The sequence below is a fragment of the Elgaria multicarinata genome, chromosome 2, assembly GCF_023053635.1.
Source record: "Elgaria multicarinata webbii isolate HBS135686 ecotype San Diego chromosome 2, rElgMul1.1.pri, whole genome shotgun sequence".
In the NCBI taxonomy this organism is placed as follows: Eukaryota; Metazoa; Chordata; class Lepidosauria; order Squamata; family Anguidae; genus Elgaria; species Elgaria multicarinata.
In genome coordinates this window covers 128,737,960-128,764,038 of record NC_086172.1, presented here as the reverse complement: position 1 = coordinate 128,764,038, position 26,079 = coordinate 128,737,960, and the positions used below count along the sequence as shown (strand labels likewise).

The following is a 26,079-nucleotide window of genomic DNA, read 5'->3' as shown; positions in this document are numbered from 1 at the left end:
TTTCCACACAGTCATCCCTGCACAGGAAAGCATAAATATCCTATGGACACAATCCTACGGGGATGGCTGTAAGCCGCCGAGGATTACCGCCATCAAAAGCAGAGTGGGAGTTGTGGTAGAGGCCGTCTTCCCCTTCCATGCTCCTCCCATTATGAATTTTCACTAGACAGACATTTTGCCAATCTAGCTGAGGCATCGAGGAGGGGAAGGGAAGGAGGTTGGGGAGATCTGAGGATACGGCGTAAGGCATTCCCTCTCGCCCACCAGCACGCCCCTTTCCCTTCCTTCCAAGGTCGCCTTTGCAAACTCGGAGAGGGAGCCGGCATAGTTCCCTCCATGCTGGAGAGGAGAGCTCGGGCTCCTGGGTCTGAGCTCAGACCGGTGTGTCTGACCTTGGATCCAGGAATCTGAACTATCCTATGGCCGCCCCAGACTCTTTCTAGGGGTCATAGGCTTGCTCTGTAAGACACAGTAAGGGGGGAAATTAACTCATGAAAATTGCATTGGAAGTTGTTCTGAAAATGAAGGGACTGTACCACCTAACCAGGTTGTCTAAACTACAAATCGTTTTGTGCTGAAAGTGATTTATGCAAGATGGACCACATAGTTTTACTACTTTAAATACCATCCTAGAAGAAAACTTTTGTATGCTGAGAATACTCTCCACTAATTCTGGTCACATATTATGCTTTGGTGGATAGATCCCACTCAATCATGACCCCAAAATGTAGCCTGAAAAGTTCAAGGATAAACTCAGAGTTCCTTAGCAAGTGCTTTCACCTCCTTAGAGTTATTGGTTTTACACTTTTGAGAGCTGTAAACTCTAGACCAGGCTTCCCCAGCCTGGTACCCTCCAGCTATGTTAGACTACAACTCCCATCATCCCCAGCAAGTGTGGCCATCAGCCGTGTTGGCTGGAGATAATGGCAGTTGTAGTCTAACACATCTGGAGGGTGCCAGGGTTGGGAAAGCTGGTCTTTATAGTTCAGTTAAACTTGATTTTAACTAAAAGTAATAATAATAAAGGAACTTAAATGTTGCTTTATAGGGTTCTTCTGAAATACTTTTTGCCTGGAATGATATGAATGAGCCCTCAGTCTTCAGAGGGGTAGAACTAACCATGCAGAAGGATGCAGTCCATTATGGCAAATGGGAACATCGAGATGTTCATAATCTTTATGGATTTTACCAGGTATAACGTTGAAGGTGAAAAATACCAGTGCTTCTTGTGGTATCATCATCATTATTATTATTATTATTATTATTATCATCATCATCATCATCACCATCATCTCAGTATAGAAACCATAATTCTTGTGCATATATATGGAAATACAACAATAGCAATGACAAAAAAGGGTAAATGCTGGGAATTGTAGGACTTTTTCCCCATCTAAACATGTGTAGGATGCACCCTTATTCTATTTGACTGTTCCTGGCCTTACATCTGTAAAGTTATAGGTGGAGATGTTTTCCTTGCTAGTTACTTTGCTGCATTACAGCAAATGGCGACTGCAGAAGGACTGATCAGACGAAGCCTGGGGCTGGAGAGGCCTTTTGTTCTCACACGCGCTTTCTTTGCTGGATCGCAGAAGTATGGTAAGTACAAAGCAGCCTCAATGAAGGATTCGGATTCCAAGGGTGCAGCATTTTAATTTGTTTTTGTTTTTTTAGAACTACCTGCCTATAATCACATTGGAATCATTTAGTAGAGAGAGCTTCACAATTTGTATATAAATTGGAGCATGGCGAATATCGCTTCCAATAATTAAAAGTATTTTTATTTTTACTTAACAAATGAAGCTTTCCTCCATATCTTGATTCAAACTGCCTAGGACTAGCTAAAGTTTCCTGGAGGGCCAGATGCAGCCCAGCGGCTGCTGTATGACCATCCCTGAAGTACACAATGGTTTGGATGATCATATCTTGGCTTATAATGCTTGCGTACACAACCCTTCACACCTTCATAGAATCATAGAATAGCAGAGTTGGAAGGGGCCTACAAGGCCATCGAGGCCAACCCCCTGCTCAATGCAGGAATCCACCCTAAAGCATCCCTGACAGATGGTTGTCCAGCTGCCTTCCTTTGCCATGAGCCATAAGTAAACTAAGAAGGGTGTAATAAATCATAGTTTCCTGTTTTCCTCCTGGAAAGTTACAGTTATCAGCTTTTGAACAAGTCAGGATGTTAAAGCACAATTCATGTTGCCCAAACTGGAAAACGATGGCTAATTAGGGGCTTCCTAGTTTAATCACAGCTCAAGCAAAGGAGTTTCATGCATATGATCATGCAAAACGGGCTCATGCAGATGATCGTGCAAAACGGGCCAATATCATTCTGCTAGCTTACTCCTGAGGACATTAGTGGAGTTCATTTCATCTTGACACAGAGATCTTTTACATGCAGCTGTCAACAAGTCTTTCTCTCTCTCTTTCAGTCCCCTGAGTCCCAGGAAGAGGTCTTAGCCAGCGCTGCTATTTGAGATCCTTAGCTTTAAATGCCAAGGATTGAATTTGAGACCTTAAGACACGCAAAACATCTGTCATACTGTTCAGTTCTCATACTGTTGCACTGTTGACTTTTCTTGTATGCAGATAAATTAAAGTTATTGTTGCCCACTTTGCACCTAAATATCAGACGGTATGTTGTTCCCCGCCTCAATCCAAGTGGAGAGTTGGGTTAGAAAACAATTATTAATTATTATTATTAAGGATAAAAGCAATGACTTCATATTGGACTGCAGCTTCTGAACATTCATGATGGGCTTATTTTGAAGACAATGAAAGGCTGATTCGTGGCTAATTCACTGATCTTCAGAGAGAGAGACAGAGCGTGCTACGATCTCTAAGAGCGCAATCACTATGCATGTTTAGACTGAAAAATGCCTTACAACTCCCAGCATTCTCCAGCCAGTCACGCTGGCTGGGAAATGCTGAGAGCTGTCAGACTTTTCTCTAGCTGGTGATTTCTGGGAGTTCTACGACTTTTTTTCTGTCTAAAAGTGCATCGGATTGCAGCCTAGGAAAACTTCCAGACAAGGCTTTTATCACACCATTGCCCTGCCTCATTCACAGAATTTTATGGGGGGGGGGGTCAGACATCATCTCCCACTCGTACCTCTCCCATATTTTCTCCCCGCTTTTTCTGTCTTTTTTTCTTAGCAGAAAATCGATTAAGGAAAGCATGGCGCTTTTTGAGTGGTAGCACTAGAAGCCCTCTCTCTGGAAGCATCCCAAGACACATGAGTTCATCAGGCTTAGGCAATTTTTTCATTTGCCAACTTCTTTCTTCTTTTAATGGGAACTGAATTCAAGGAATGTTCGTTTGATTTAAAGGAGCATTTCCTCTATCCAGAGCTATAGGACGCACGTTGTTCTTCTTAAATTGAGAACAGTGTGATGTGACATCACAACTTACACTTCTCTTGTTACCATGCAGAAACTAGTCCAGTGATCACACTGGTATACAGCTGATATGTGTCTGACCCATGGCGCAATGCAGTTTTCTGTGCCTCATTACCATTCACCCGACATCACAACTCACACTTCTCTTGTTACCATGCAGAAACTAGTCCAGTGATCACACTGGTATACAGCTGATACATGTCTGACCCATGGCGCAATGCAGTATTCTGTGCCTCATTACCATTCACCCGACATAAGGGCCAACATAGAAATTTGTAGCTGAAGCATGATCCAAAAGCTGATTTACTTCGCAGTAAAAACCACTGTTTTCAATTGGACTTACACCCTAGTAAGTGTGGATAGGATTGTAGCCCAGATCTGTGCTTTCAATATTTCCAGGTGCAGTATGGACCGGAGACAACAAAGCAGAGTGGTGTTACTTGAAAATCTCGATTCCAATGTTGCTGACCCTCAGTATTGCAGGAATTTCTTTCTGTGGAGGTAAAGTATGCACGACTTTGTGATCTCCATCTAACAAGGCAATTAATCTCCTTCCACTTGTGTGTGTGTGTGTGTCTCTCTCAAGAGGCTTCAAAAGCATCTCTTATTAATATATATTTAATTTTAATGTAAAACATTGTAATGCCACCCTTCATCCTTTTTGGGATTTCAAGGCAGTGTACCGTCAATCATCAAACCAGAATGTAATGATAAAATGATAAATGTAAGCCATAAAATCAATGTAGAATGGATTAAAATGCCTGGGTAAACAAAAATGTTTTTGCCTAGTTTCAAGGAGTATAACATTGGTGGCAGATGGGGCCTTAATAGAGAGGATGTTTATGTGGGACCAGCTTACCTGAAAGATTGCATTTTCCCATTTAAAGTTGCCTGAATTTTAAGATCATACAGAGAGGCCCCTCTTTCAGTTGTTCCATCATCTGAGGCACAAGTAGGGGCGCAAGAAAGGGCCTTCTTGGTGGGTGCTCCCAGGCTTTGGAATTCCCTGTTGAGGGAGGCTACATTGGTTCCCCCTCTGCTGTCCTTCCATTGTCAGGCAAGACCTTTTTTTATGCAAGCAGCTCTTCGGCAGGTAAGCAGGCCTATTGGGTTGGGTGCTGTTTTTATTCTCTTATTGTTGTTTTTAAATTGTGGCGTTAATGTATTTGTTTTAGGATCATTTTAACTAAGCTTTTATTTTAAATTTTGGTTCTTATTGTTAGCCACCTTGAGAACCATTTCCTTGGTGTAATGCAGGGTATAAATCAAATTAATATGATCAGTTATAATTGACTTTAAAAGGGCAGCCATCCATAAGAAACATAGGAGCCTGCCTTATACCAAGAGCTTAATCCGATGAGCGTTATATTGCACGCTCATTACTGGGCACTCACGGAATTTGCTTAGTTCCCTCACATGACATTGTCGGCCTCCCGTGCACCTTCCACCCCTCCTTGTGCAACAAAAAAACCCCTCATTAAGTCCGATGTTTTTTTAAAACTCGGAATTGCTGCTTTCTCCTGCTGTGTGCAGGAGAAGCAGCGCCATTAGAACAGCGGACTCAATGGGCCTTGTGTTCGTTCTGTACTTCCTCTTTTGAAAAGAGGAAGTAACTGAGGAACGAAAACACCGGCTGAGAAGCGAAAGTAGGGAGCGTGTTAACCCCCGGTGTGATGGAGCTACAAGTCAGACCATTGGTTTGGTCTACACCAACTGGCAGCAGTTCTCTAGGTTTCTTTCCCAGCTTTCCTGCAAGTTCCAGGCATCTGGGACCTTTGCATCCAAAGCATGTGCTCTCCCGCTGATGCTTCTCCTGATCTTTGGAAGACAAGCAAGCCCAATAGTTCACTTCTTCTTCTCTAAACTAGTTTCTGTTGGCAAGGAATGGCTTTTCTGCAAATGCATTCCAATTGGCCGTAGTAAATGTGTAAGTTTGCATTTTCCAACCTTTTCTGGGGGGGAAACAATGATACTTTTCTAAAATCCAGCGGACATCGGTGGATTTATTGGAAATCCAGGACCAGAGCTACTAATTCGATGGTATCAAGCTGGGGCACTCCAGCCTTTCTTTAGAGGCCATGCCAATATGCATACCAAGCGCCGTGAGCCCTGGTTGTTTGGTGAAGAGAACACACAGATCATCAGAGAGGCAATCAAGGAGCGCTATTCCCTTCTTCCATACCTATATTCCCTGTTCTACAGAGCACATACAGCTGCTGAGCCAGTCATGAGGTAAGCTTGTAATAATAATAAGAACAACAAGTTTCTGTTCCATATTAAAATGTATCCTTTTAACAAACAGACATTAGCATTTTGGTTCTGGCTGCCAAAAATTGTCCCAGTTAATGACTGGACCAAGAAAAATAGATGAGGAGGAGACATCAATAAAATATCCAAGGCAAGCATGGGAAATCTTGCCCATCTCCATATTGTCTTGTGTCGCATTCATGGGATTTGCAAACAAACATCATTTTGCATTAGACCCTATAGTACAGAAACTACTCATTAGACATCTGTAATAAGCACTGACCTGTGGTGACCATTCAGCACAGACACAAACACATAGAGCTGATTTTACGCGTAATGCTAAACAATAGTTCAGTGTTACACAGAGTTGCGGCAAGCCTTGGGCATGTGCACTCTCCACTCCCCTTCTGCTTCTGCTTCTATTTTTGATTGAACACAACTTGTATCATTCAAACCCAACAAGCTGTGGCTACTCCTAACCATTGTTAATGGTAATAAACCAATTTCAAGCTGTGGCCTGTTTCTACTAACCATAGTTACATTTAACCACAGTTTAGGATTTGGACAACATGCTAAACTGTGTTTAATCTAAAATGGTAATGGCAGCTTCTGATCTTGTCACAGCCAGGAGGAGGAGGAGGAAATGCATGAGCCTGTGGCTTACTGGGTTCATTTTTGTAATGCTAAAGCTTAGCAGCTAAACCATGATTTAGTGTAATGCACAAATGCCTTAATTTGTCTTTATCCAATAGGACTGAAGACTGCTAGACCTAAAATAATGTGAGACTGCCTGATAATATAACTGTCTGACATTTCTTTGGGCATCAACAGTATTGGACATTCAGCAAACAAGAACCCAGCTCAGACAGAATCAATGTTTAATGAATTCTTAATCCTACCTACATCTTTGTAATTGGAAAGAAGAAAATATTACTATTACAGATTTATGGAGAAACAAAAAGTTCTCTAAGAGGAGCCAAAAATATACTACAAGCAAAACATATGCTCTGTTGTGATGTTTTTTCTTGCTGTAAAGTAATTCAGTAGTGTCTTCGAAAATATTGTCTTCTCTTTTTAAAAAGAAAGCATTATAACTCCCAATGAAAATACTTCAAGAAGTACTAGTGGTTTTCAATTCTTAAAATAGCATTTAAACACCTAGATTATAAACATGACCCCTTGGAGATTTTTGGCCATGATATCAGCAACAGTGCATAAAGAAGAAAGTGGAATGTGGTGATCCTATGTATTTGACATGAATTGGAAATACAAATTCTAGAACGAACACTTTCCAGATTCTACCTCTTCCTTTTCATAGGCCTGTCTGGGTAGAATTTCCCAACGAAATTGAAACTTTTGGCATCGAAGATGAGTATATGCTTGGTAAGTTTACATTTTTCATAAACTGAGTTATTTTATCAAACTTGGCAATGGTGTAATCTGAAGATGTAGCACCGCGCACAGTGCACCCCTTTCCTGGGTTCTGGTCCATGATGTGTGAACCTGGAAGTCTGGGTTGTTGAGGGGAAACAACCCTGAGTTTTAACCCAACAACAAACATTTGATTAAAATTCTAGGTTGTAGGTTCACATTACAGAGTTCCTGGGCTGTTTTGTAAACCAGATACAAAGTGGAAGCATTGACCAGGTAGGAGCAAGCGTGCAGCCCCGACAACTCATGGGTTATCATTACATGCAAACGGGCAAAATATGGTGAGGTTTGGGGGAGAGATGTATCACAATTGTGGTTAGGGTTAATCTAAAGGGCTCTGATTACTATTTCAGAACTCCCAGGGGCTGTCTACAGGTGGGGAAAGCCCTGCGGTGGCTGTGGATCTGCGCCCCATCAGTTAGATGATGCAAGCACAGCTACACAGCCACTGTGGGGCTTCCCTGCGATGCTCCGATTTGAAAAAGTTGAGGATTTACCCCAGCTATTTCAAAGGGAACGATATCAACACAGTGCTTACACCGTGTAATGTCGCTCTGGGGCCAATCTGGGGCCAACCTGGGAGCAGAGCCTAGTGAAAGGCGACCAGTGATTTGTCACCTTCCACTAGGAAGAGGGTGGAGGTGGCTCTGGGACCTGGATGGCCACCCAGAAACCCCATGCTCCCTCCTCGGCATAAGGATTACTCGACACCACGGTGGGAGAGGGAAAGCATGGGATTGAGGAGAGAGGCAGCACCAACCCGGCACCATGAAGACAGCCCCCCAATCTTCCATAGTTTGGATGCGGAGTTACTTAATTCTGTACTAGCTGATTCCAATTTGCTTGGCTGGGAGAGTTAATTAAGCACTGAACTTCTCATGATGGGTATGGGAGGAGTTCATGAGAGTCTTTCCTTGGGATACATCCCATATTTCAAGGAAAACTATAAAAACAGATCCCAATAACTAGAGAATAAGAAATGTGAAACTGATGAGCTTTCTGATATCAAGGATAATTCTAGAAATATTTCCTAACGTGGTGCATACTGCTACAATAATACTACCTCTCAGTCATAGTGTAACAAGATAAGAGGGAACTCTTGGAGGTATGCAAGAACACTAGAATGTGCAGTAGAAATTATTGATAATTTGAAGGGAATCTGCTATTAGCAAATAAGGTCTCGTTGATTCTGGATATGTTTGTAATTTGGCATTGTCATCCTTCTAATAGAAAATAAGGTAAGAGTTTTCCAGATGCAATACTGAATTTATGGTAAAACTACCAGCTAATGGCAAAATAATGATAACAGTCCCACAGATCCCATTTCCTTCTGTATGTTTGCGATTCAGGAAATGCTTTGTTGGTGTATCCAGTCACTGAACCAAAAGTCACTGCAGTCAATATCTTTCTGCCTGGGCCACAAGAGGTAAGGAAAAGTGGTGTCAATTAATGTCCTTCCCTTTTATAGAGAGATACATTTCTAGAGCTAGAAGTCGAATGACTTGGGCCAATGTTGATGATCCATCTGCAGTCACCTATGAACCTAAAAGGTTTCTAGAATATCCTGGGAAATGTAGTAGCAGGTATTGTGTCTCTTCGATGAATGTCTTGGTTGATATTTGGGTGAGAGATTGGCCTTGGCAATCAATATGTTAGCTCCCTAGTGCTCCCCCACGCATTGCCTTGGAGATGCTTGTGGCAACAACACTGGCTTCGGGTGAGCTTATGGGCCCAATTCAAGATGCTGCTTTGAATATTTAAAGCCCTTCATGGCCTTGAACCTGCTCATCTGGTGAAACACCTCTCACCTGTTAAGAGTAACATGAGAGAAGTAAGAACAACTATTCACTGTTGTTCCCCGCTTCGATCCATGTGCAGAGGCAGGTAAGAAATATTATTATTATTATTATTATTATTATTATTATTATTATTATTACTACTACTACTGAAAGGGTTTTTTCTGTGGTTATTACAAAGCCGTGAATTGAGTTTTCTGCTAAGGAATATACATGTACATTGCTGCTAAGTGTTTGTAGAGAAAGTAAGGCCTCTTTATAAGCAAGATTTTAGTTTATTTTTATTGCTATAGTTTTTATCAATACTTTATTGGGGGTTTTGCTTTTATGATTGAGGGTATGTCTGAACAATTTCTAGATTTGATATTTTGTGAAGGTTTTGCATTATGATCTGCCTTGAACAAGGTAAGGAGGTGGGATTTAAATCTATAATCCATATTCGTTCCTTTTTCTTATTATTATCCTGCAGATCTGGTATGACTTTCGAAAATTTAGATGTCTGGAAGGTCAAGGGATACTGAAGACCCCAGTAACACTGAACAATGTATGTTTGTGGTTTTTATATCATTGGTTTGACACATGAAAAAAGAAAAAGAAATTTCTCCTCAAATATGCATAAGTCATTCAAGAAAATTTACTTTAAACTGAAGATGTGTTCTCAAAAAGAGAATATGCTGGGAAGATAAGATAATTATTATAGTCCAATGAATTCTGTTAAATTTATTTATTTATTTATTTATTACATTTTTATACCGCCCAATAGCCGAAGCTCTCTGGGCGGTTCACAAAACTCCAAACAGGAGTGGCTTTAAAAAGCAATGATTTCTGAGAGCTTAACACTACTGATACTTGTTAGTCATAGCTTACTCATTTATCTTATTGTTAAATTATTAATCAACACTGGTTATGGCTCAAAAATAATATATATATATAATTTGAAAATAAGGGGTCTAAATGCCTCCCAAAATGAAATCTTGAGGTTATTGTATAAAGAAAAGCAGGATAGTGACCCAATTCGCTAGTCATGGCAACAAATTATGGGTAATAATCCACAATTTGTGAGGATGAATGCAAACAGCATGCTTTTTCTGTAAACAACCTCTGATTAGTACGTGGTTTGTTATTGGGTTAACCAGACCTGTGTCAGACAACACAGCTGACAATTGCCACAATCAAAGGCTATTTACAGAAGGCAGGTGCTTCTCTCGTCCCCACATGCCAACCAGGCTGTTGTGTTACTACAGGAAGTATAACTGGAGGTGAAAAATATCTTGCAAATATATGGAGCTGTCTTTACAGCACTGAGTTGGCGCAGCTCTGCTACCAAACCTCAGGATAATGTCTGGTGTAGGGTGGTGGTGAATAATCCCCACTGAGGAAGCAGCGAGAGCTTTCAGGTGGCCATTAGGCTCGCTGGTCCCTGCCCAGGTAGACAGTGACCAATCAGAGGTCATCATCTGCCCAGCCACGCCTCCACTGTGACTCTGGAGTGAAGATCAATGGTGGATGTGCCGTACTCACCTCACTCCGGAGAAAAAAGTCAGGGTAGGTCCCCGGCTTCTTTTCTCTACAGCTTTGCCGGAAAGCCCTGGGGTGGGTGTGCAGTGGCTGCTGCGTCGTATAATTGACGCAGCGTTGCCACGCACCCGCCCCGTTTAGACAGCCCCCAAGTATAGGATCGAGCTGCTTTCTACATTTAAAAATAAACACTAAATATTAATAATATTTTAAATTTTACAATGGATGATGAAGAAAAGGATGTTAAAAACTTCCTGAGAAAATTAGCTCCAAGAATTGGGGTTGGGTGTATATACATCCGGCATTGACAAACTCTCTGTATGAATTTACACAGGTTAAGGAGGTAATATGAGAAAAGTCTTAAGGCAGTAACATGATATAACAGTTGAAGATTTTGAATGCTCTTTCACTTACATTTTCACAGGATTTTTTAAAAATCAATTTCTCAGGAGAAGGAGATGCATTTAATAAATAGCGATACCTATATTGATAAAAATATACCTATAAACACATACAGACTTTCAAGAACAAATAATGATTTAGCTTGGCTCCAGAGGTGTCTTGGGCGAGTGGAAGACCACTTCCCTTTGTGCAACACAGCTCTGTCAATTTATCACGATTTCCCTGTTCTGCTGCAGCCACCCCATTGTGTACCATTCCAGAGGATCCCTTGAGTTCCATTTGTCTATCTCTGGATCCGAATGCATGTCTTATTCACGATTACATAATCATTTCCATTGATGTGGCATCTGCCATTTGATTAATTTTTCAAATTTGAAGAATAAAGTTCAAATCATACCCAAGTGGTATTCCGGTTTTACATAAAGGTGCAAAAAAGCATTATAGTATGGTGAGGAATAATCTTAATTTTTACCCATTCCGAATGTATAGCAGTTTCTGAATGTATAGGGAAGGTAAATATGAATCCTGATTTTTTTTCCTTTTAGATGTCAAAAATTGTCTAATTCAGTTGTACTTTTGTTTTGTAACAGTTTCATGATGTATAAACATTTTTACTCTCCATAATAAAAGATATCTATACCATTGGGCCTAGTTACTACTCCAGAAAAGTAAGGCCTAGTTTTTAGAAGTCTGACAGCAACAGCTACACAAGAGCAGACTGGGAGAATGTGATTCATTGCCTGCTCACCTCCATTCAAAGGAGGACTGTTTATATCAGATCTTTTATGCTTTCTTGTTTGCGCTCAGATCCCTGTAATTCAGCGTGGCGGGACTATTATACCACTAAAGACTTCTGTAGGAAAATCCACAGAATGGATGGTAGATGCTCCATATGAACTACGTGCCGCCCTAGATCACATGGTACTTTGAAATTGTATTTTACAATGCACTTCATTTATTTTACTTGATTTTTAAACTCAATGTGTAATTTTCAATCTTCCATCTGTTCTGAGCTTCCGTTTCTATGTCGTTATGCCCTTGGTTCCCACCTTCCTTCATTAAATAGCAAGGACTTGTCTCCCACCCAAACCACCATGAAAGTACAGGTTGTCAGAGATTCGTGTGGGGAAGTGTGTGAGTTGCTACTGCTATCAACTTTATTTTCATTCTCTCTTTGAAAAGCAAACTTTACACAAATTGTGTAAATTTAAATATATGTAAACCTGACAAACATTTCAGTAACATCTACTCATGTTATGCTACCTATTCTTGTTTCTTTTCAAGTTCTAAAATTGGCAAGAAACCAGACATGGGAAGAATACAAATGGACATTTGCCAAATGATTGTCCTTCCTAGTGGTGAGAACATCTTACCACACATCCATGCCTGATCAGAAATTGGGAGATGCAGGAGAGTGGGAAGGTTATTTTTATCCAAGGCAGGATAATACAGATGACCAGCTTACCAAGTGGTTATATGCACACCATACTAGGTTGCATTTAGCAAACGTATTTGCCCTCTATAAGAGTTACTGGATGGATTCCTAACCAAGACTTCTTTAACATCTGCATTTCAACTATGCAATGATGACTAGTTACAATTTGATCTCCTAGCATTCCACCACTACGCCACTTACCAAATCATTCCTCATCTGTGTTCATAATTTCACCTCCTTTTTCTTATATAAGGATGAAGTCCTATGCACATAAACTTACATAAATTTTCCAAAATGTAAAGAAATGGGACATTTCTTCGTGGATTTGTCATTTTGCACACAGACAATCATTTTAGGGGGTGAGGTTCCCCAGAGTTCAAAGTTGTTTACATGTGGAGTGTACACTTATCCCACATTTGTCTCTGGTAAAAAGATTTTGCAAATATATACATATATATAGCCCCTTCCAAACCTCTTTGACCATTGGTGACAAATGGGACAAAATTAATGTAAATATAAATTATAGAAATGGTGCCCCTCTCAAACTACTCTCAAAACTCTTAAAAACTGTTGTCTGTCTCCAGCCAGAATGTGTAGATTGACTTTTAGATCCTCAAACTTAAACTTTTAAAGGTGCATCCCTATGGCTGGCTGGGGAATGCTGGGAGTTCTAGGAGTTTTTTTGTCTACATAGTATTATGCATAGAATTGCTCACTAAGCCACTTAAAAATCAACACATAGTAATGGTTACGATTTCCCATTTTTGTTTATACCCTGTCAAGCTTTGATAACTGTTTTATATTTTACCTGCTCTGTAGGAATCTGCAGTGGGTGAATTCTACCTGGATGATGGCCATTCATTTCAGTATCTCCATGAGAAGCAGTTCTTGCTCAGAAAGTTCACCTTCCATAAGAATGTCTTCTCATCCAGGTAACATGCTCTATAAAGGCAAAGGAGTTGAGCATCCTAGGCTGATAGTTTCATATCAGAAATTATTTTCATAACTGAACTGTGCAGATTGCGTTTCATCCCTTGCTCACAAAACAATGGAATTGTGTGATGGATAGAGGTGGTGCTTACAATATGCAGTTGCAGGTAACAAAGTGAGCGCAAAGAAGAAGCAGCAGCAAAAGAAAGAAGGATCTCCTAGAGGACTGCATAATAAGAAATATGAGAAAAGTTGGAAATGCTAATAGATACAAGAGGGTACAAATCTGGCAGCCAGCTGACCACAAAGGGCCTTGGCAGAAATAAATACTTCAAATACTTTAAATACTTAAATAAATAAATACTTCAAATACTTAAAAGGTTGTCACACAGAGGAGGGCCAGGATCTCTTCTCGATCCTCCCAGAGTGCAGGACACGGAATAACGGGCTCAAGTTAAAGGAAGCCAGATTCCAGCTGGACATCAGGAAAAACTTCCTGACTGTTAGAGCAGTATGACAATGGAATCAGTTACCTGGTGAGGTTGTGGGCTCTCCCACACTAGAGGCCTTCAAGAGGCAGCTGGACAACCATCTGTCAGGGATGCTTTAGGGTGGATTCCTGCATTGAGCAGGGAGTTGGACTCGATGGCCTTGTAGGCTCCTTCCAACTCTGCTATTCTATGATTCTATGATTCTAACCAAGGAAGCTGTTGCATCAATGACTGCCTGACTTAGGCCAATGTAACAGCTGGAGGCTGTATCTCTCCTAGGCAAGGTTTAACTGAGGCAAGTTCTTACATGGGCTTCCTCTTTCTCCCAAGTAGTTTCATTAAAAAATAGCTTCCCATGTCTAGCTGGAAACTCTGCAGGCAGTGTTGATGTAGCCTTGTTCCCATGGGCATTCTAGACCTGGAAATATGGGGCTGCCTATATGGCACTGGGTTGCCGCTGCTTTAAGCAAAACCCCATACTTTTTCTGCAGCACGGTGGCAGTGGCTAATCCCGACACAGAGGGAGGGCATGGGGTTTCTGGCGGCCATTGGCTCGCCGGGCCTGCCCTTTGCCCAGGCGGACGGTGATTAATTAGGGGTTGCCATCTGCCTGGGAACACCTCCCCCCACCCCCTCTTGAATAAAAGTTGTGCCAAACGTTTCGGCCCAGCTGTTGTAATTAGAGACCTTGATAAGGCATGGAGACCTCTTTGATAAGGGAAACTACTAAAGAAGAAAATATGCCTAGTATACCTCAGGTTCTTCCTCTGTCTTTTCATTCCTCCAAGGTGTGCAGATGAAAATGGACAATTTCATACTAAATGTGTCATTGAACGGATACTGATTTTGGGAATTAAAAGGCAACCTTCTTCTGTGACAGCCAGCACCCATGGTAAGAGACTGAAATATTTTACACTTTAGGATCCTTCCACACTTAAGCATCCCTTAGCACAACATTGTTTTTCTACAATTAATTGGAGTCCAATTGGAGGTTCCACAGAGAACGTATCTCTATATACTTGTCAACTCGGGGAGGGGTAGGAGGCAACTCTCACCATGTGCTCAGGGTTCACTGGCTACCCCTGGGACCAGTGGTTTTACACACATACTAACAAATGCATGTAGAGAATCTCCATGCTATGGGAGATACTGATGGGTACAAAATACCAAATAGCCCTATGATGACTTTCTTGTGTGACTTCAGCATATTTTTTAATGAGTGTAAAATTTTGATTTTTTTTTTACTACTAATTTTTAGATGGGAAAGACAGAACAGTGGCTTACACATATGATGCCAAGAACTCTGTGTTGACCCTTCAAAAGCTTTCATTAAATGTTGGCATTGACTGGGTGCTTCGTGTCAAGTGAACCTACACCTCCAGAGAAATGGAAGAAAAGCCGAAAAAATAATGGTTTGGAGTGACCTAGCTCACTCTTAAATATTTTTTTCAAATAGGTAAAACATGAACTTTCCCAAGATGGACTTCTATAGTTTCTATTAAATTAATTAAGATTCAAAGTATTCTTCATGAATGACAGCTTGCTGATAACTGCTTGCAACAACTGTTTTGCTTGAGGATGGCTTGCTTCCAGGATTTTGCAGTTGTTGGCTAAACGTTGTCTTCTGTGTATCCAAGCAACAGCCATGCTTCTTGCGTCCATCAACTTTTTTTCTTTACATCTTCTTCTCTAGATTTTCTGTTGATGAAATACATTTGTTATGTAACAAATCTTGCAGAGAAAGAAACAACTTAGAATATTCTCTACTAAATCCATAAACATAGAACACAGAAATTGTTCTGCATGATGCTCTTGGCCAGACCAACGTAACAATGAGGATTCTCTTTGTAATCCATGTATAACTCTTATAGAGAGATCCTGCATGCAGTTCCCTTATGAGAGAAGTTATCTTGGATGAACATTCATCAGTTAACTTAGTCCATTTAACATATATTGTTGTGAATGCAGTGCTTCCATTACAAAAACAAACCAAAGAAGTGATGTGATGAATTTGCAGTGAGTGGAAAAGCAATATGGCAGAAATTTTACCACTGGTTCATTAAAATGTTCAAGGCAGCATCAAGTGGTGTCTGGCCACAAGCAGAGCCCACTGCCACTTCTGTTCTACCAACAGGGCCCACTGCCATTTCTGTTCTAATCTAACTACCTGTTCTACTTCATTAGCAGTGTCTCTCTTATTTGAACACTTCTGTGTATAATGTATATTTATTTATTTTTAAAGGAATAAAATTTCACTGTACTACACCTGCTCTGACTTAATTATTGCCTTCTAAATTTAGGAATAGCCTATTCAGTGTTAAATAAAGAACTTGGTACTTAGAATGAGATCTCTTCTTTTTTTTAAGTGTTAAGACTAGAAGTCTAAGAACAAGAAATGCTTGAGAAATTATAGCTCTTATTAAGATCTAAGAACCTTTAGCAATGTTGTTTAGTAACAGAAATGTTTCTATGTGCATAATGTGTTCTTACGTGATAAAGCATATTTGTAATAAAAATAAAATATGGATCAAGAAAGATTTTCCTGTATTCTTGTTAGTATAAAACTTAGATTTTTTCATGGATTACAATTTTAGGCGTAAACTTAATTGATGTATTTAATCTGCTGTTAGGTGGTAAACAAGGAGCTAAATCTTTCCAAAGCACTGAACTATAGACAGATAGCTCAGTAAAAACAACAACCCACCCGTAACAGAGAGAGAAAAACTCAACTCCTTCCATGTGTCTTTCACAAGTGTGGAAGCATTTTTCCTCTATGTCTTCATAGCATTTAATTCCTCCCTCTGCTTGCCCCCACTTCTTGTTCTGCAGAGGGAATGTTTGGCAGAGCAAGTTCGTCAGAACAAATTGCTGCCACTGCATTTTAAGCTGCTGGATGTAAACTGATCTATACAAGCCTGCTTACCAAGGAATGCTAAGGATCTCCCCCACTTATTCCATGGAACTATTTTGAGGTTAGAGCATATTCTGGTTCCAGTGCATGGTCTGAGGGCATGTGATCTCAACACCTTGGTGAAGCTAATGAAGGTGGGTCTGGTCAGTCCCTGAATGGAACCCACCATGGACACCTGTCTTGAGTTCCATGATGGAAGAAAGGCAGGATATAAGTGTACCGAATATTAATATTCTGCAGCCTGTATGTATGCCATGCAGCATGAGATCTGGAATGGGGTTTGGCTTCTCAGTAATCCTGATTTGTTTAAAATAAAGTTTTTGCTCTCATGGTTGCAAAAATGAGCTTGGAAATGGTTTGGTAGTATCTGCTGAAGACTCCTACAGTGCAATCCCATACATGTCTACTCAGAAGTAAGCCCCACTGAGTTTAATGAGACAACTGGGTGAGTGTGTATAACATTGCAGCATAATAGGAATACTGGAACTACATCCAAGTACTCGAGCTTAATTAGATAGCTGTTTGGCATATAAAAATGTTTTTTGCATATTAGAATGTTTTCAAATGTATCCTATCATAAAAAAGAAACTATTAGCCATTTCATTTAGTTCTCACAACTCAATGAAAGATCCATGTTCTGAGGGATCAGATGTCACAATAACCCATCGTGAATTATTGTGTCTGGTAAATTATCATGAGAGTTTTTTATTTTTTATTAGCTTATTTGGCCAAAATAACCAACTCTGATAACCCACGGTCTGCAGAGTGGGTTATTTAAACCATTGTGTGTTATTGTGTTGTCTGGCAGTCACCATGGCTTATTTTGGCTAACTAGAGAGCTGTTCGGCAAGAGTGGTCAAAACCGCTGTCACTCTTCTCCTTCCTGGCACAGGGATTTGGTGATGCATCAGATGCCTCCTGAGTAGAGGAGGTTGTGTATGAAGTCTTGCAATCCCCCAAGGTTTTCTAACCACTTCCCCCCCCCCTTTTTTTTTTTTTTTTTTTTTTTGTTCGCTCAGGATTTTCCCTCCTTGGTGAGTGATTGCACAGGGATGGTAGATCAGGTGCCTCAAGACTGAGGAGGCAGCATGTGAAGTTTTGACCCGATCCTGCAAACTTACAGCTACAAGCAAGAGATCCATATTTTTGTTGTTGTTTGCACATAGAAGGACAAATTGTGGCCTATTTCTGTAATTGGATGTTCACTAAAGACATATTTTTGTGTGTGTATTCTTTGCAAGTTTATTCTAATTAAGCCCCATCGAACCCACACGAGTAGAAGTTATAAAGACAGGGAAGATTAGTAGGCCAAATTAAAGGCCTGCCCCCCCCCTGCTATGAGGCAGCTCCATCTAAGGGGGATGGAGTGGACAGGGCTGTCTCTCAGGGGGTTAGGGGTGTGGCATGGCAGGGCCATGCCTAGGGGTGCCAGCAGGCATGCCTTCACTCAGGCAGGGCGGGCACAATGTGTCCAACTCTGACAGCTGTGTAAGTTTGTTTGAAGGCTTTGCTGTATCAATCTAAGGGAAATTTGAACCCATGCAAAGTCAGGTCCATTTGCAAGTCTTATATAAAATAGCAACAGTTTATACAATTTTCAGACTCAGAACTTCATTTAAAGTGGAGCGGAATAGGAAAGCCTTTAAGGCTCACCAATGAGCTGAGCACACATCTTATAAACATAAAATAGAGGCAAAAGTGGTTTTGTGTCAACCAAGGCACAGCCGCTTAGGTTTTCCTAACTTGCCTGGTAAAGGATTTGGATATAGTTCTAATGGTAAATCACAGGCTCTACCTATCATATAAACATCCATCTAGATGCAGGGATAGGCAACTTCTGGCTCTCCAGATGCTTTGATTACAACTCCCATCAGCCCTAGCCACTATAGCCAATGGTGAAGGATGATGGGTGCTCTAGGCCCAAACATCTTGCCCAGAGGATCAAGTAGCTTGGCTTTCTTCAGATACACTGCCATAAAGTCAATACAAAATAGCTAAGGTAGTAACTTTTATTGGACCAACTAGTTAATGTGGTAAGAGCCATATGTCCCCTGACCTATGATGAAGAGTTTTGTGTAACTTGAAAGCCTACACTATCACACTAACCAATGTTAGTCTGTTAAAACATACAGTTGATATTTGTTTTGTATATTGTTATTATTGCACCAACAATGTACTTGGTGCTGTACAAATAAAATAACATCAGTATCCTGCCCAGAGGCTTTCAATCTAAAAAAACATTAAAACATATGAGGGGAAGGGGTTACACAAAGACAGAATAAGGGAATAATTGAAGCATTGTGAACAATAAATCAGGCTAGGGCTCCAAAAGCTATGGAAAAGAGATGAGTTTTCAAACGCTTTTTAAAATCTAAGATAGAACTCGTAGTTTGTAGACGTTCTGGGAGAGCATTCCAAGCAAAAGGGGCAGCCAAAGAGAATAGGCGGAGCCGAGAGAAAGAGAGCAACTCCTGGGCAGGAGAGCAACATAGTATTTGAGGAACGGAGGATACTAGGGGGTGATAGAGTGAAATGAGAGAGGAGAGATAAGAAGGAGCAAGAATGTGACAAGCTTTAAACGTCAGCATAAGAAGCTTATATTGAATTCTATAGGGAATCAGAAGCCAGTGGAGAGATTTCAACAATTTCCCTAATTTCAACTTATTAGATTGTAAGCCTATGCGGCAGGGTCTTGCTATTTACTGTGTTATCTGTACAGCACCATGTACATTGATGGTGCTATATAAATAAATAAATAAATAAATAAATAATAATAATAATAATAATAATAATAATAATAATAATAATAATAACAAAGGAGAAATATGGTCAAAGCGGCGAGCCAAGAAAATGATCATGGCTGCAGAATGGTGAAGAGAAAACAAAGAGCAGAGTTGAGCAGAAGGAAGACCAGTCAAGAGAAGATTACAATAGTCCAAGCGAGAGATAACCAAGGCGTGCACAAGAGTCTTAGCAGAGGATACAGATAAGAATGGACGAATCCTAGCAATGTTATATAGGAAAAAGCGGCAGGACTTGGTTACAGCCTCGACATGTGAAGTGAAAGAGAGTGAAGAATCAAATATGACAAGACTATGAGCTTCTACCGGATAAAGTGTGGTATTTTGAGTAGACAAGTCCTATGCATGTTTAACTGGAAGCAAGTTCCACTAGGAACTATGCACAAATCAATGTGCATAGGAGTGCAACTCTAGTCTGACTTGGGTTCCATAACACCTGTCTATATAATGGTCACACTAGGATAACATTCTTATCAGGTTCATAGGAGTGCAGTGAGGCAGTGCCAGAGTATTTCACAGAAAAATGTTGACGAGGATTTCATAGCAGCAATCCATTTGGTTTGTTTAAAAATAGTTTTTATGGCTGTGGCCACAGAGGATTCTTTCAATATCAGGCCATCTGATGAGAACACAAAGTGGCTAATGTCATGAGGCTTACTCTCCCAATGACAGAACTACTTGGGAGTTTTGGGAGAGAGAAAAAATAAAATAAAGTAGCTAGAATTAGACTTTCACAATTTGCAAACTTCAGTCATTGATGGCTTTAGAACATTTCAGTAACCTGAATCACTTGAGTCCTCGTTTAGCAATGAGCTCATCAAGCTTAATTTGCTTCTAGTGATTCCCCCAGCACAGCTGCCAGAATGTAGTTCACGTATGTCTCTCAATAATTTAATTAATTACTACATCAGAAGTAAACAAAACCTAAATGTAAAATTTGAACACAAAAATAAATCTTGGAAATTATTATTATTATTAATTTATTTATTTCTTACCCGCCTCTCTCTCTGGATCGAGGCAGGGAGCAACATTTAATACAAAATTAACCATCTGCAACCTAAATAGCCTGAAACTTTCATTACTAATTTGGGCTAGTGACAGGACGAGTGTGTCTCTCTGACCAACATCAAAATGAGGAAATAAGAGACAGAACAGAATGCAGTTGCTTTGAGGATATTTTGGAGAACAGCTGACTCTCTTTCAGATTGTTCTCCTTAATTTGTTCTAAGAATCTTAAGTAATGGAGGAGGAGAAGCAAGACTGAGATTAACACATTAGTGGGTGTTTCATTGCAAAGCCAGGATGTAATTCCTTGAAATGTTTTGGAGTTGATCTAATGGCGGATTAATCCATGGATACTTAGAAATTTAATCCAGAGTCCATCTCCCTCTGTGAGAAGATTTAAAATGTACTCTTTAGGCTGCAAACCTATATACACTTACCTAGGAATAAGTCCTATTGAACTCAATGGAGTTTAATTTTGAATAGACCTGTATAGGACTGTACTGTTAGGACAGTTTGTCAACTATATAGTTCCCATAGTAACATATTGCCTATATTTACATAGTAAAACAATGTCAGGCCAAACCTAATCAGCAGATCTGACCAGTTTTAACTCTCCTGTCCTATTGTAGAGCCTTTCTACATGCGGCATTTATTGAGTAAACACGTATAGAACTGACATTTAATAGTGTGGTCACTCAGAAGCTTTCTTTTTAAAGTCTTAAAGCAGCAAACTGGAAAGAAGTGCTCTGCAACCCTAAGCTTACTTGTGAGGTCTTACTTCTGTTTACTCAGAAGTAAGTCTCTCTCTGTTCAATGGGGTTTACTCAAAGGTAAGCATGCATCAGATTTTAGTATGACTTGATGTAAATGCAGTTGAAATCAATGGGATTTACTCTTGAGTAAGGGACCAGCAGATCTCTGTTTTATGAACTGGAGATACACAGCTTCACATTGTTAAAGTAAAGGAAAATAGATCTTTCACAAATGTAAATGGGTGGAATTTCACATTGGTGGAGTATCAGGGAAATGGTTTAAGGGGGGATTTTAAAAATTCCTTAAAAAATCAAGGGATGAACTGATCTGATTCAAACTTGGCATGCTGAAAGCTCTACTTAAGAGCTCTCAAGGTCCCAAGTTTCATCTCCTTACCTTTAAAAGTTACGCAGATGTAAGCATTTTGGTTAATTTCAATGAGTGAGGGGAGAAGACTGCCACATCGATCACAATGTCCATCAACCACAAGAACCAATGAACTGTAGGGGGAAGAAGGGGTGAGGTGGGGCAGGTGCAATAGCAGCGGGAGAACAAACAAGTGAAAAGAGAGTTCACCGGTATAGCTACGATCGTGAAAGGGAGGAGCACTTGAAGTGCTTATGAAATGGAGTTAAAGAACACTGAGGCAAACCAAGGGAAAAATAGGTGTGATGGAGCCCATTATGTTAAAAATACTTATCCCTGCACAGAAATACAGGAGGATGAGCCTAGTAGCCCCATCAAGAACATCTGGATTAAAATAAATAGGGCAAGGAATAGAAGGAACATGATAGTTGGAGTCTACTGCCAACCACCCAATCAAGAAGATGAGGATGAAACTTTTGATAAACAAATTGCCAGTATTTCAAGGAAATGCGATGTAGTAGTAATGGAGGACTTCAATTACCCCAATATCTGTCAGGAGTCAAATTACACCAAAACTGGCCGGCTGAAGTGCTCACTTCGTACTTTGGCTCAGTCTTCTCCCAAAAGTGGGACTATGACCACCACCCCTCTAGCAAAAATGAAATACAAGCTGAAGGGGCAGGATTGCAGCTTCAGATTGATAAACAAATGGTCAAGGAACACCTAATTTCTATGAACGAGTTCAAATCTTCATGCACCAATGAACTGCATCCTAGAGTAATAAAGGAGCCAGCAGAAGAAGTCGCAGAACTACTGTCAATTATCTTTGCAAAATCTTAGAAGATTGGTGAAGTGCTGGACGACTGAAGGCGTGCTAATGTCCCTAACTTCAAAAAGGTCAAAAAGGAGAAACCTGGGAACCACAGACCTGTTAGTCTGACATTAATCCCTGGGAAATTTTTGGAGCAGGTTATAAGGAAGTAAATTTCTAAGCACATTGAAAACAATGTAGTGATTACTAGAAGCCTGCATGGATTTGTCAAAAACAAATCCTGTCAGACTAATCTGATCACATTTTTTTATCAGGTAACCTCCTTTGTGGACTGTGGGAATACTGTGGACAAATGTTGACTTCAGAAAAGCTTTTGACAAAGTACTCCATGACATTCTAATTAGCAAACTAGCTAAAAGTGGGCTAGATGGAACAACTATTGGTGGATCCACAGTTGGCTACAGAATCGGACTAAAATAGTGCTGTTTTCTCTATACATGCTGCCCTTGGGTAAACTTATTCAATCTCATGGCCTCCAATATCACCTGTATGCCGATGACACACAACTATATCTCTCATCTCCGGAACTTTCTCCTGATGTCCACGATCGTATCTCGGCATGTCTTTCAGATATCTCAGCCTGGCTGCTTCATCGCCGTTTGAAACTCAATATGGCAAAAACTGAACTGCTTGTTTTTCCTCCTAAACCTTCTCCTCACCTCTCATTCTCTCTTACTGTCAACGATGTCACGCTTACTCCGGTCAAGGAAGCTCGTAGTCTTGGCTTTATATTTGATTCCTCGCTCTCCTTTATTCCTCATATCGAGGCAGTAGCTAAATCTTGTCGTTTCTTCCTGTATAATATTGCCAGGATTCGACCATTTCTGTCTGTCTCTTCTGCCAAGACTCTCGTTCACGCACTGGTTATCTCTCGGTTGGACTACTGCAACCTCCTTCTCTCTGGCCTCCCCACATCTCACATCAGTCCGCTGGTCTCTGTCCACCACTCTGCCGCTAAGATCATCTTCCTGGCCCGCCGCTCTGACCATGTCACTCCGCTTCTGAAATCTCTTCATTGGCTTCCAATTCACTCCAGAATCCAATATAAACTTCTCCTGTTGACCTTCAAAGCTTTTCACGGTCTAGCTCCTGCCTATCTCTCCTCTCTCATCTCACACTATTGCCCCGCTCGTGCTCTTCGCTCCTCTGATGCCATGCTTCTCGCCTGCCCAAGGACCTCCACTTCCCTTACTCGGCTTCGTCCTTTTTCCTCTGCTGCCCCTCATGCCTGGAACGCTCTTCCAGAACACTTGAGAACTACCAACTCAATCACAGCTTTTAAAACTCAGCTAAAAACTTTTCTTTTCCCTATAGCTTTTAAACATTGAGTTTGTTCTGACTCTATACTGTTAGCTTCACCCTACCCGGTGCCTGTTTACACTTCCCTGTGCCTGTTTGCATTCTCTTTCCCCCCTTATTGTTTACTACAACTTTATTAGATTGTAAGCCTATGCGGCAGGGTCTTGCTATTTACTGTGTGGTCTGTGCAGCACCATGTACATCGATGGTGCTATATAAATAAATAATAATAATAATATAGTGCTTATTGATGGAACCTTCTCAAACTGGGGAGAGATAATGAGCAGAGTACCATAGGGCTCAGTCCTGGGCCCAGTGCTCTTCAACATTTTTATTAGTGATTTGGATGAAGAGATACAGGGAATGCTTATCAAATTTGCAGGTGACACAAAATTGGGTGGGATAGCACTCTTCAAATACTTGAAAGGTTGTCACACAGAGGAGGGCCGGGATCTCTTCTCGATCATCCCAGAGTGCAGGACACGGAATAATGGCCTCAAGTTACAGAAAGCCAGATTCCAGCTGGACATCAGGAAAAATGTCCTGACTGTTAGACCATTACGACAATGGAACCAATTACCTAGGGAGGTCATGGGCTCTCCCATACTAGAGGCATTCAAGAGGCAGCTGGACAGCCATCTGTCAGGTATACCTTAAGGTGGATTCCTGCATTCAGCAGGGGGTTGGACTTGATGGCCTTATAGGCCCCTTCCAACTCTACTAGATGATGATGATGATGATGATGATGATGATGATGATACATTTTTAAAATGTGGAATTTAATAAATTAATAGAAATCTTCAGGAGTTTCTTAACTGACTGCTGACTCTGCATAACAGTAATTTAAATTCTAATATTGGGAACATATTATCTCATGTTACTTATCAAAGGGATTTAAGAACTTTCCATCAACCTGCACATTTAAGTTGTTTTTTATTTTTTATTTTATTTTTACATAAGAGTGAAAAACTTATGTTAGGCTGCCTGCAAGAACCAACTCTGAGCAGGAATCTCTTCATCCCCTCCCCCACATCAACACCCTCCCTAAGAGTTTATTTTTAGTTTTCTGAGCTGCAACCTTTACAAAGCATTTCAGAGGCATGCTGCTCACACACAATCCAGAGGTGAAAGTTACTCAACCATTTCTCTCGCTTCCTGCTCTGATGAGGATTTTGACATCAAGTGGCAGAAGTTGTAGAGGAAGAACCTCAAGATGACATGTACACAACTTGGTAGCTTGGCTCTTTATCAATTTGTTTTATCAACTCTTGCAGACAAAAGAGAGGAAAAGGGAGAACCGTGTCTGTGAAAGGCAAAAAGGGAGAACCGTGTCTGTGAAAGGCATTGCAGAGCAACTTCCTCCTTTCGGTCACTTCCTCCCAAGTTGTAACAACTCCCTTACTTTGTTATCACATAATTGATCAATTTGCTTAAATCCGATCTCCATGCCTTCGGCTGTCAGTGCCACTATAGTTCAAGAGACTGGGGCCGGGCCGGTTACCCAACAGCATGTCAGCACAGCCGCTGAAACAGGTGCCGGAACAGGAGGGATCTACTCTGCCATCCTCAGCCGCAACCAGCCCATCGTTGGAGTCAAGGAAAAGACCTTTCATGAGCTCCATAAGAAATGCCTTGAAAAGAAGAGACTTTATGAGGATCCAGATTTCCCAGCCAATGACACCTCCCTCTTCTTCAGCCAAAAGCTTCCTGTCAAATTTGAGTGGAAGAGGCCGCCAGTGAGTAAGCTCCTTATTTGATTTAAGGGTTGATCCTGTTTCATCATTGCAAATATAATAAAATCTTCCCATTTCATTCCAAATAGAAAAGCATAGATACAAAAAAGGATATCTTAAAAACAACAGGATTTTAAGGGATACAATTTGCCTGTTCCTTCAGTCTTCAAAAGGTGCATTTTAGTTGGCTATGGTTTTACCTGAATTCAGGACCTAAATCTAAAATCTGCTAGGCAGATTTGGAATGCCAGACGGAACTATCACATTTTGTTGTTAAATATATTGTTATTACTCAGCTGTTGTGAGTAGAATATGGCTATATGCCTTCCTATGGTTAGCTCATCTGGTGCAGGGAAATTGTGTTTTCACAGCTCTGAAGTGGCAATCTAAGTGACTTCATTCTTAATTATTTATCTATTAAGTGTCCATTTTGAGATGTGATGGCCCTAGCTTCACGCTCTCGTGCAGATGTAGACACTGTCCGGTTCGCTTGATCACAGAGTAGTTACCAAGCCACAGTGGCTTGTTAACCACACCATGCAGGCTGGCTGGATTTCCCTAATTCCCCTCGCTGGCACGACTTGCTATGTCATCCAAATCCAGGTGCCATAGTTTATTTGAAGGGGCGGCAACCCGTGGTCTGTTTTTGAGTTGTTTGAGGGTTTCTGCTCCTCACATCAAGCCATGCCGCCTGTGTTAGGATAACATGGCACGCTACACCAGC

General features: G+C 40.8%; 3 protein-coding genes across 3 annotated transcripts in view; 2 read left to right on the top strand and 1 right to left on the bottom strand.

Annotated features, from left to right (window-relative positions):
• Positions 1–15,918, top strand: part of GANC (glucosidase alpha, neutral C) — a 41,938-nt gene extending 26,020 nt beyond the window's left edge. Inside the window, exons 16-26 of the mRNA XM_063117670.1 lie at positions 1,049–1,192; positions 1,503–1,599; positions 3,805–3,906; positions 5,394–5,637; positions 6,971–7,035; positions 8,433–8,509; positions 9,349–9,423; positions 11,607–11,720; positions 13,054–13,166; positions 14,444–14,547; positions 14,914–15,918. Of these exons, the coding sequence (XP_062973740.1) occupies positions 1,049–1,192; positions 1,503–1,599; positions 3,805–3,906; positions 5,394–5,637; positions 6,971–7,035; positions 8,433–8,509; positions 9,349–9,423; positions 11,607–11,720; positions 13,054–13,166; positions 14,444–14,547; positions 14,914–15,023 (1,245 nt within the window). The 3' untranslated portion in view covers positions 15,024–15,918. The remainder of the gene's footprint in view (positions 1–1,048; positions 1,193–1,502; positions 1,600–3,804; positions 3,907–5,393; positions 5,638–6,970; positions 7,036–8,432; positions 8,510–9,348; positions 9,424–11,606; positions 11,721–13,053; positions 13,167–14,443; positions 14,548–14,913) is intronic.
• ZNF106 (zinc finger protein 106) overlaps positions 1–26,079 on the bottom strand; it is a 137,478-nt gene that overhangs the window by 23,961 nt on the left and 87,438 nt on the right. The window lies entirely within an intron of this gene.
• CAPN3 (calpain 3) overlaps positions 24,939–26,079 on the top strand; it is a 34,818-nt gene continuing 33,677 nt past the window's right edge. The window contains exon 1 of the mRNA XM_063117665.1: positions 24,939–25,358. Within this exon, the coding sequence (XP_062973735.1) occupies positions 25,068–25,358 (291 nt within the window). The 5' untranslated portion in view covers positions 24,939–25,067. The remainder of the gene's footprint in view (positions 25,359–26,079) is intronic.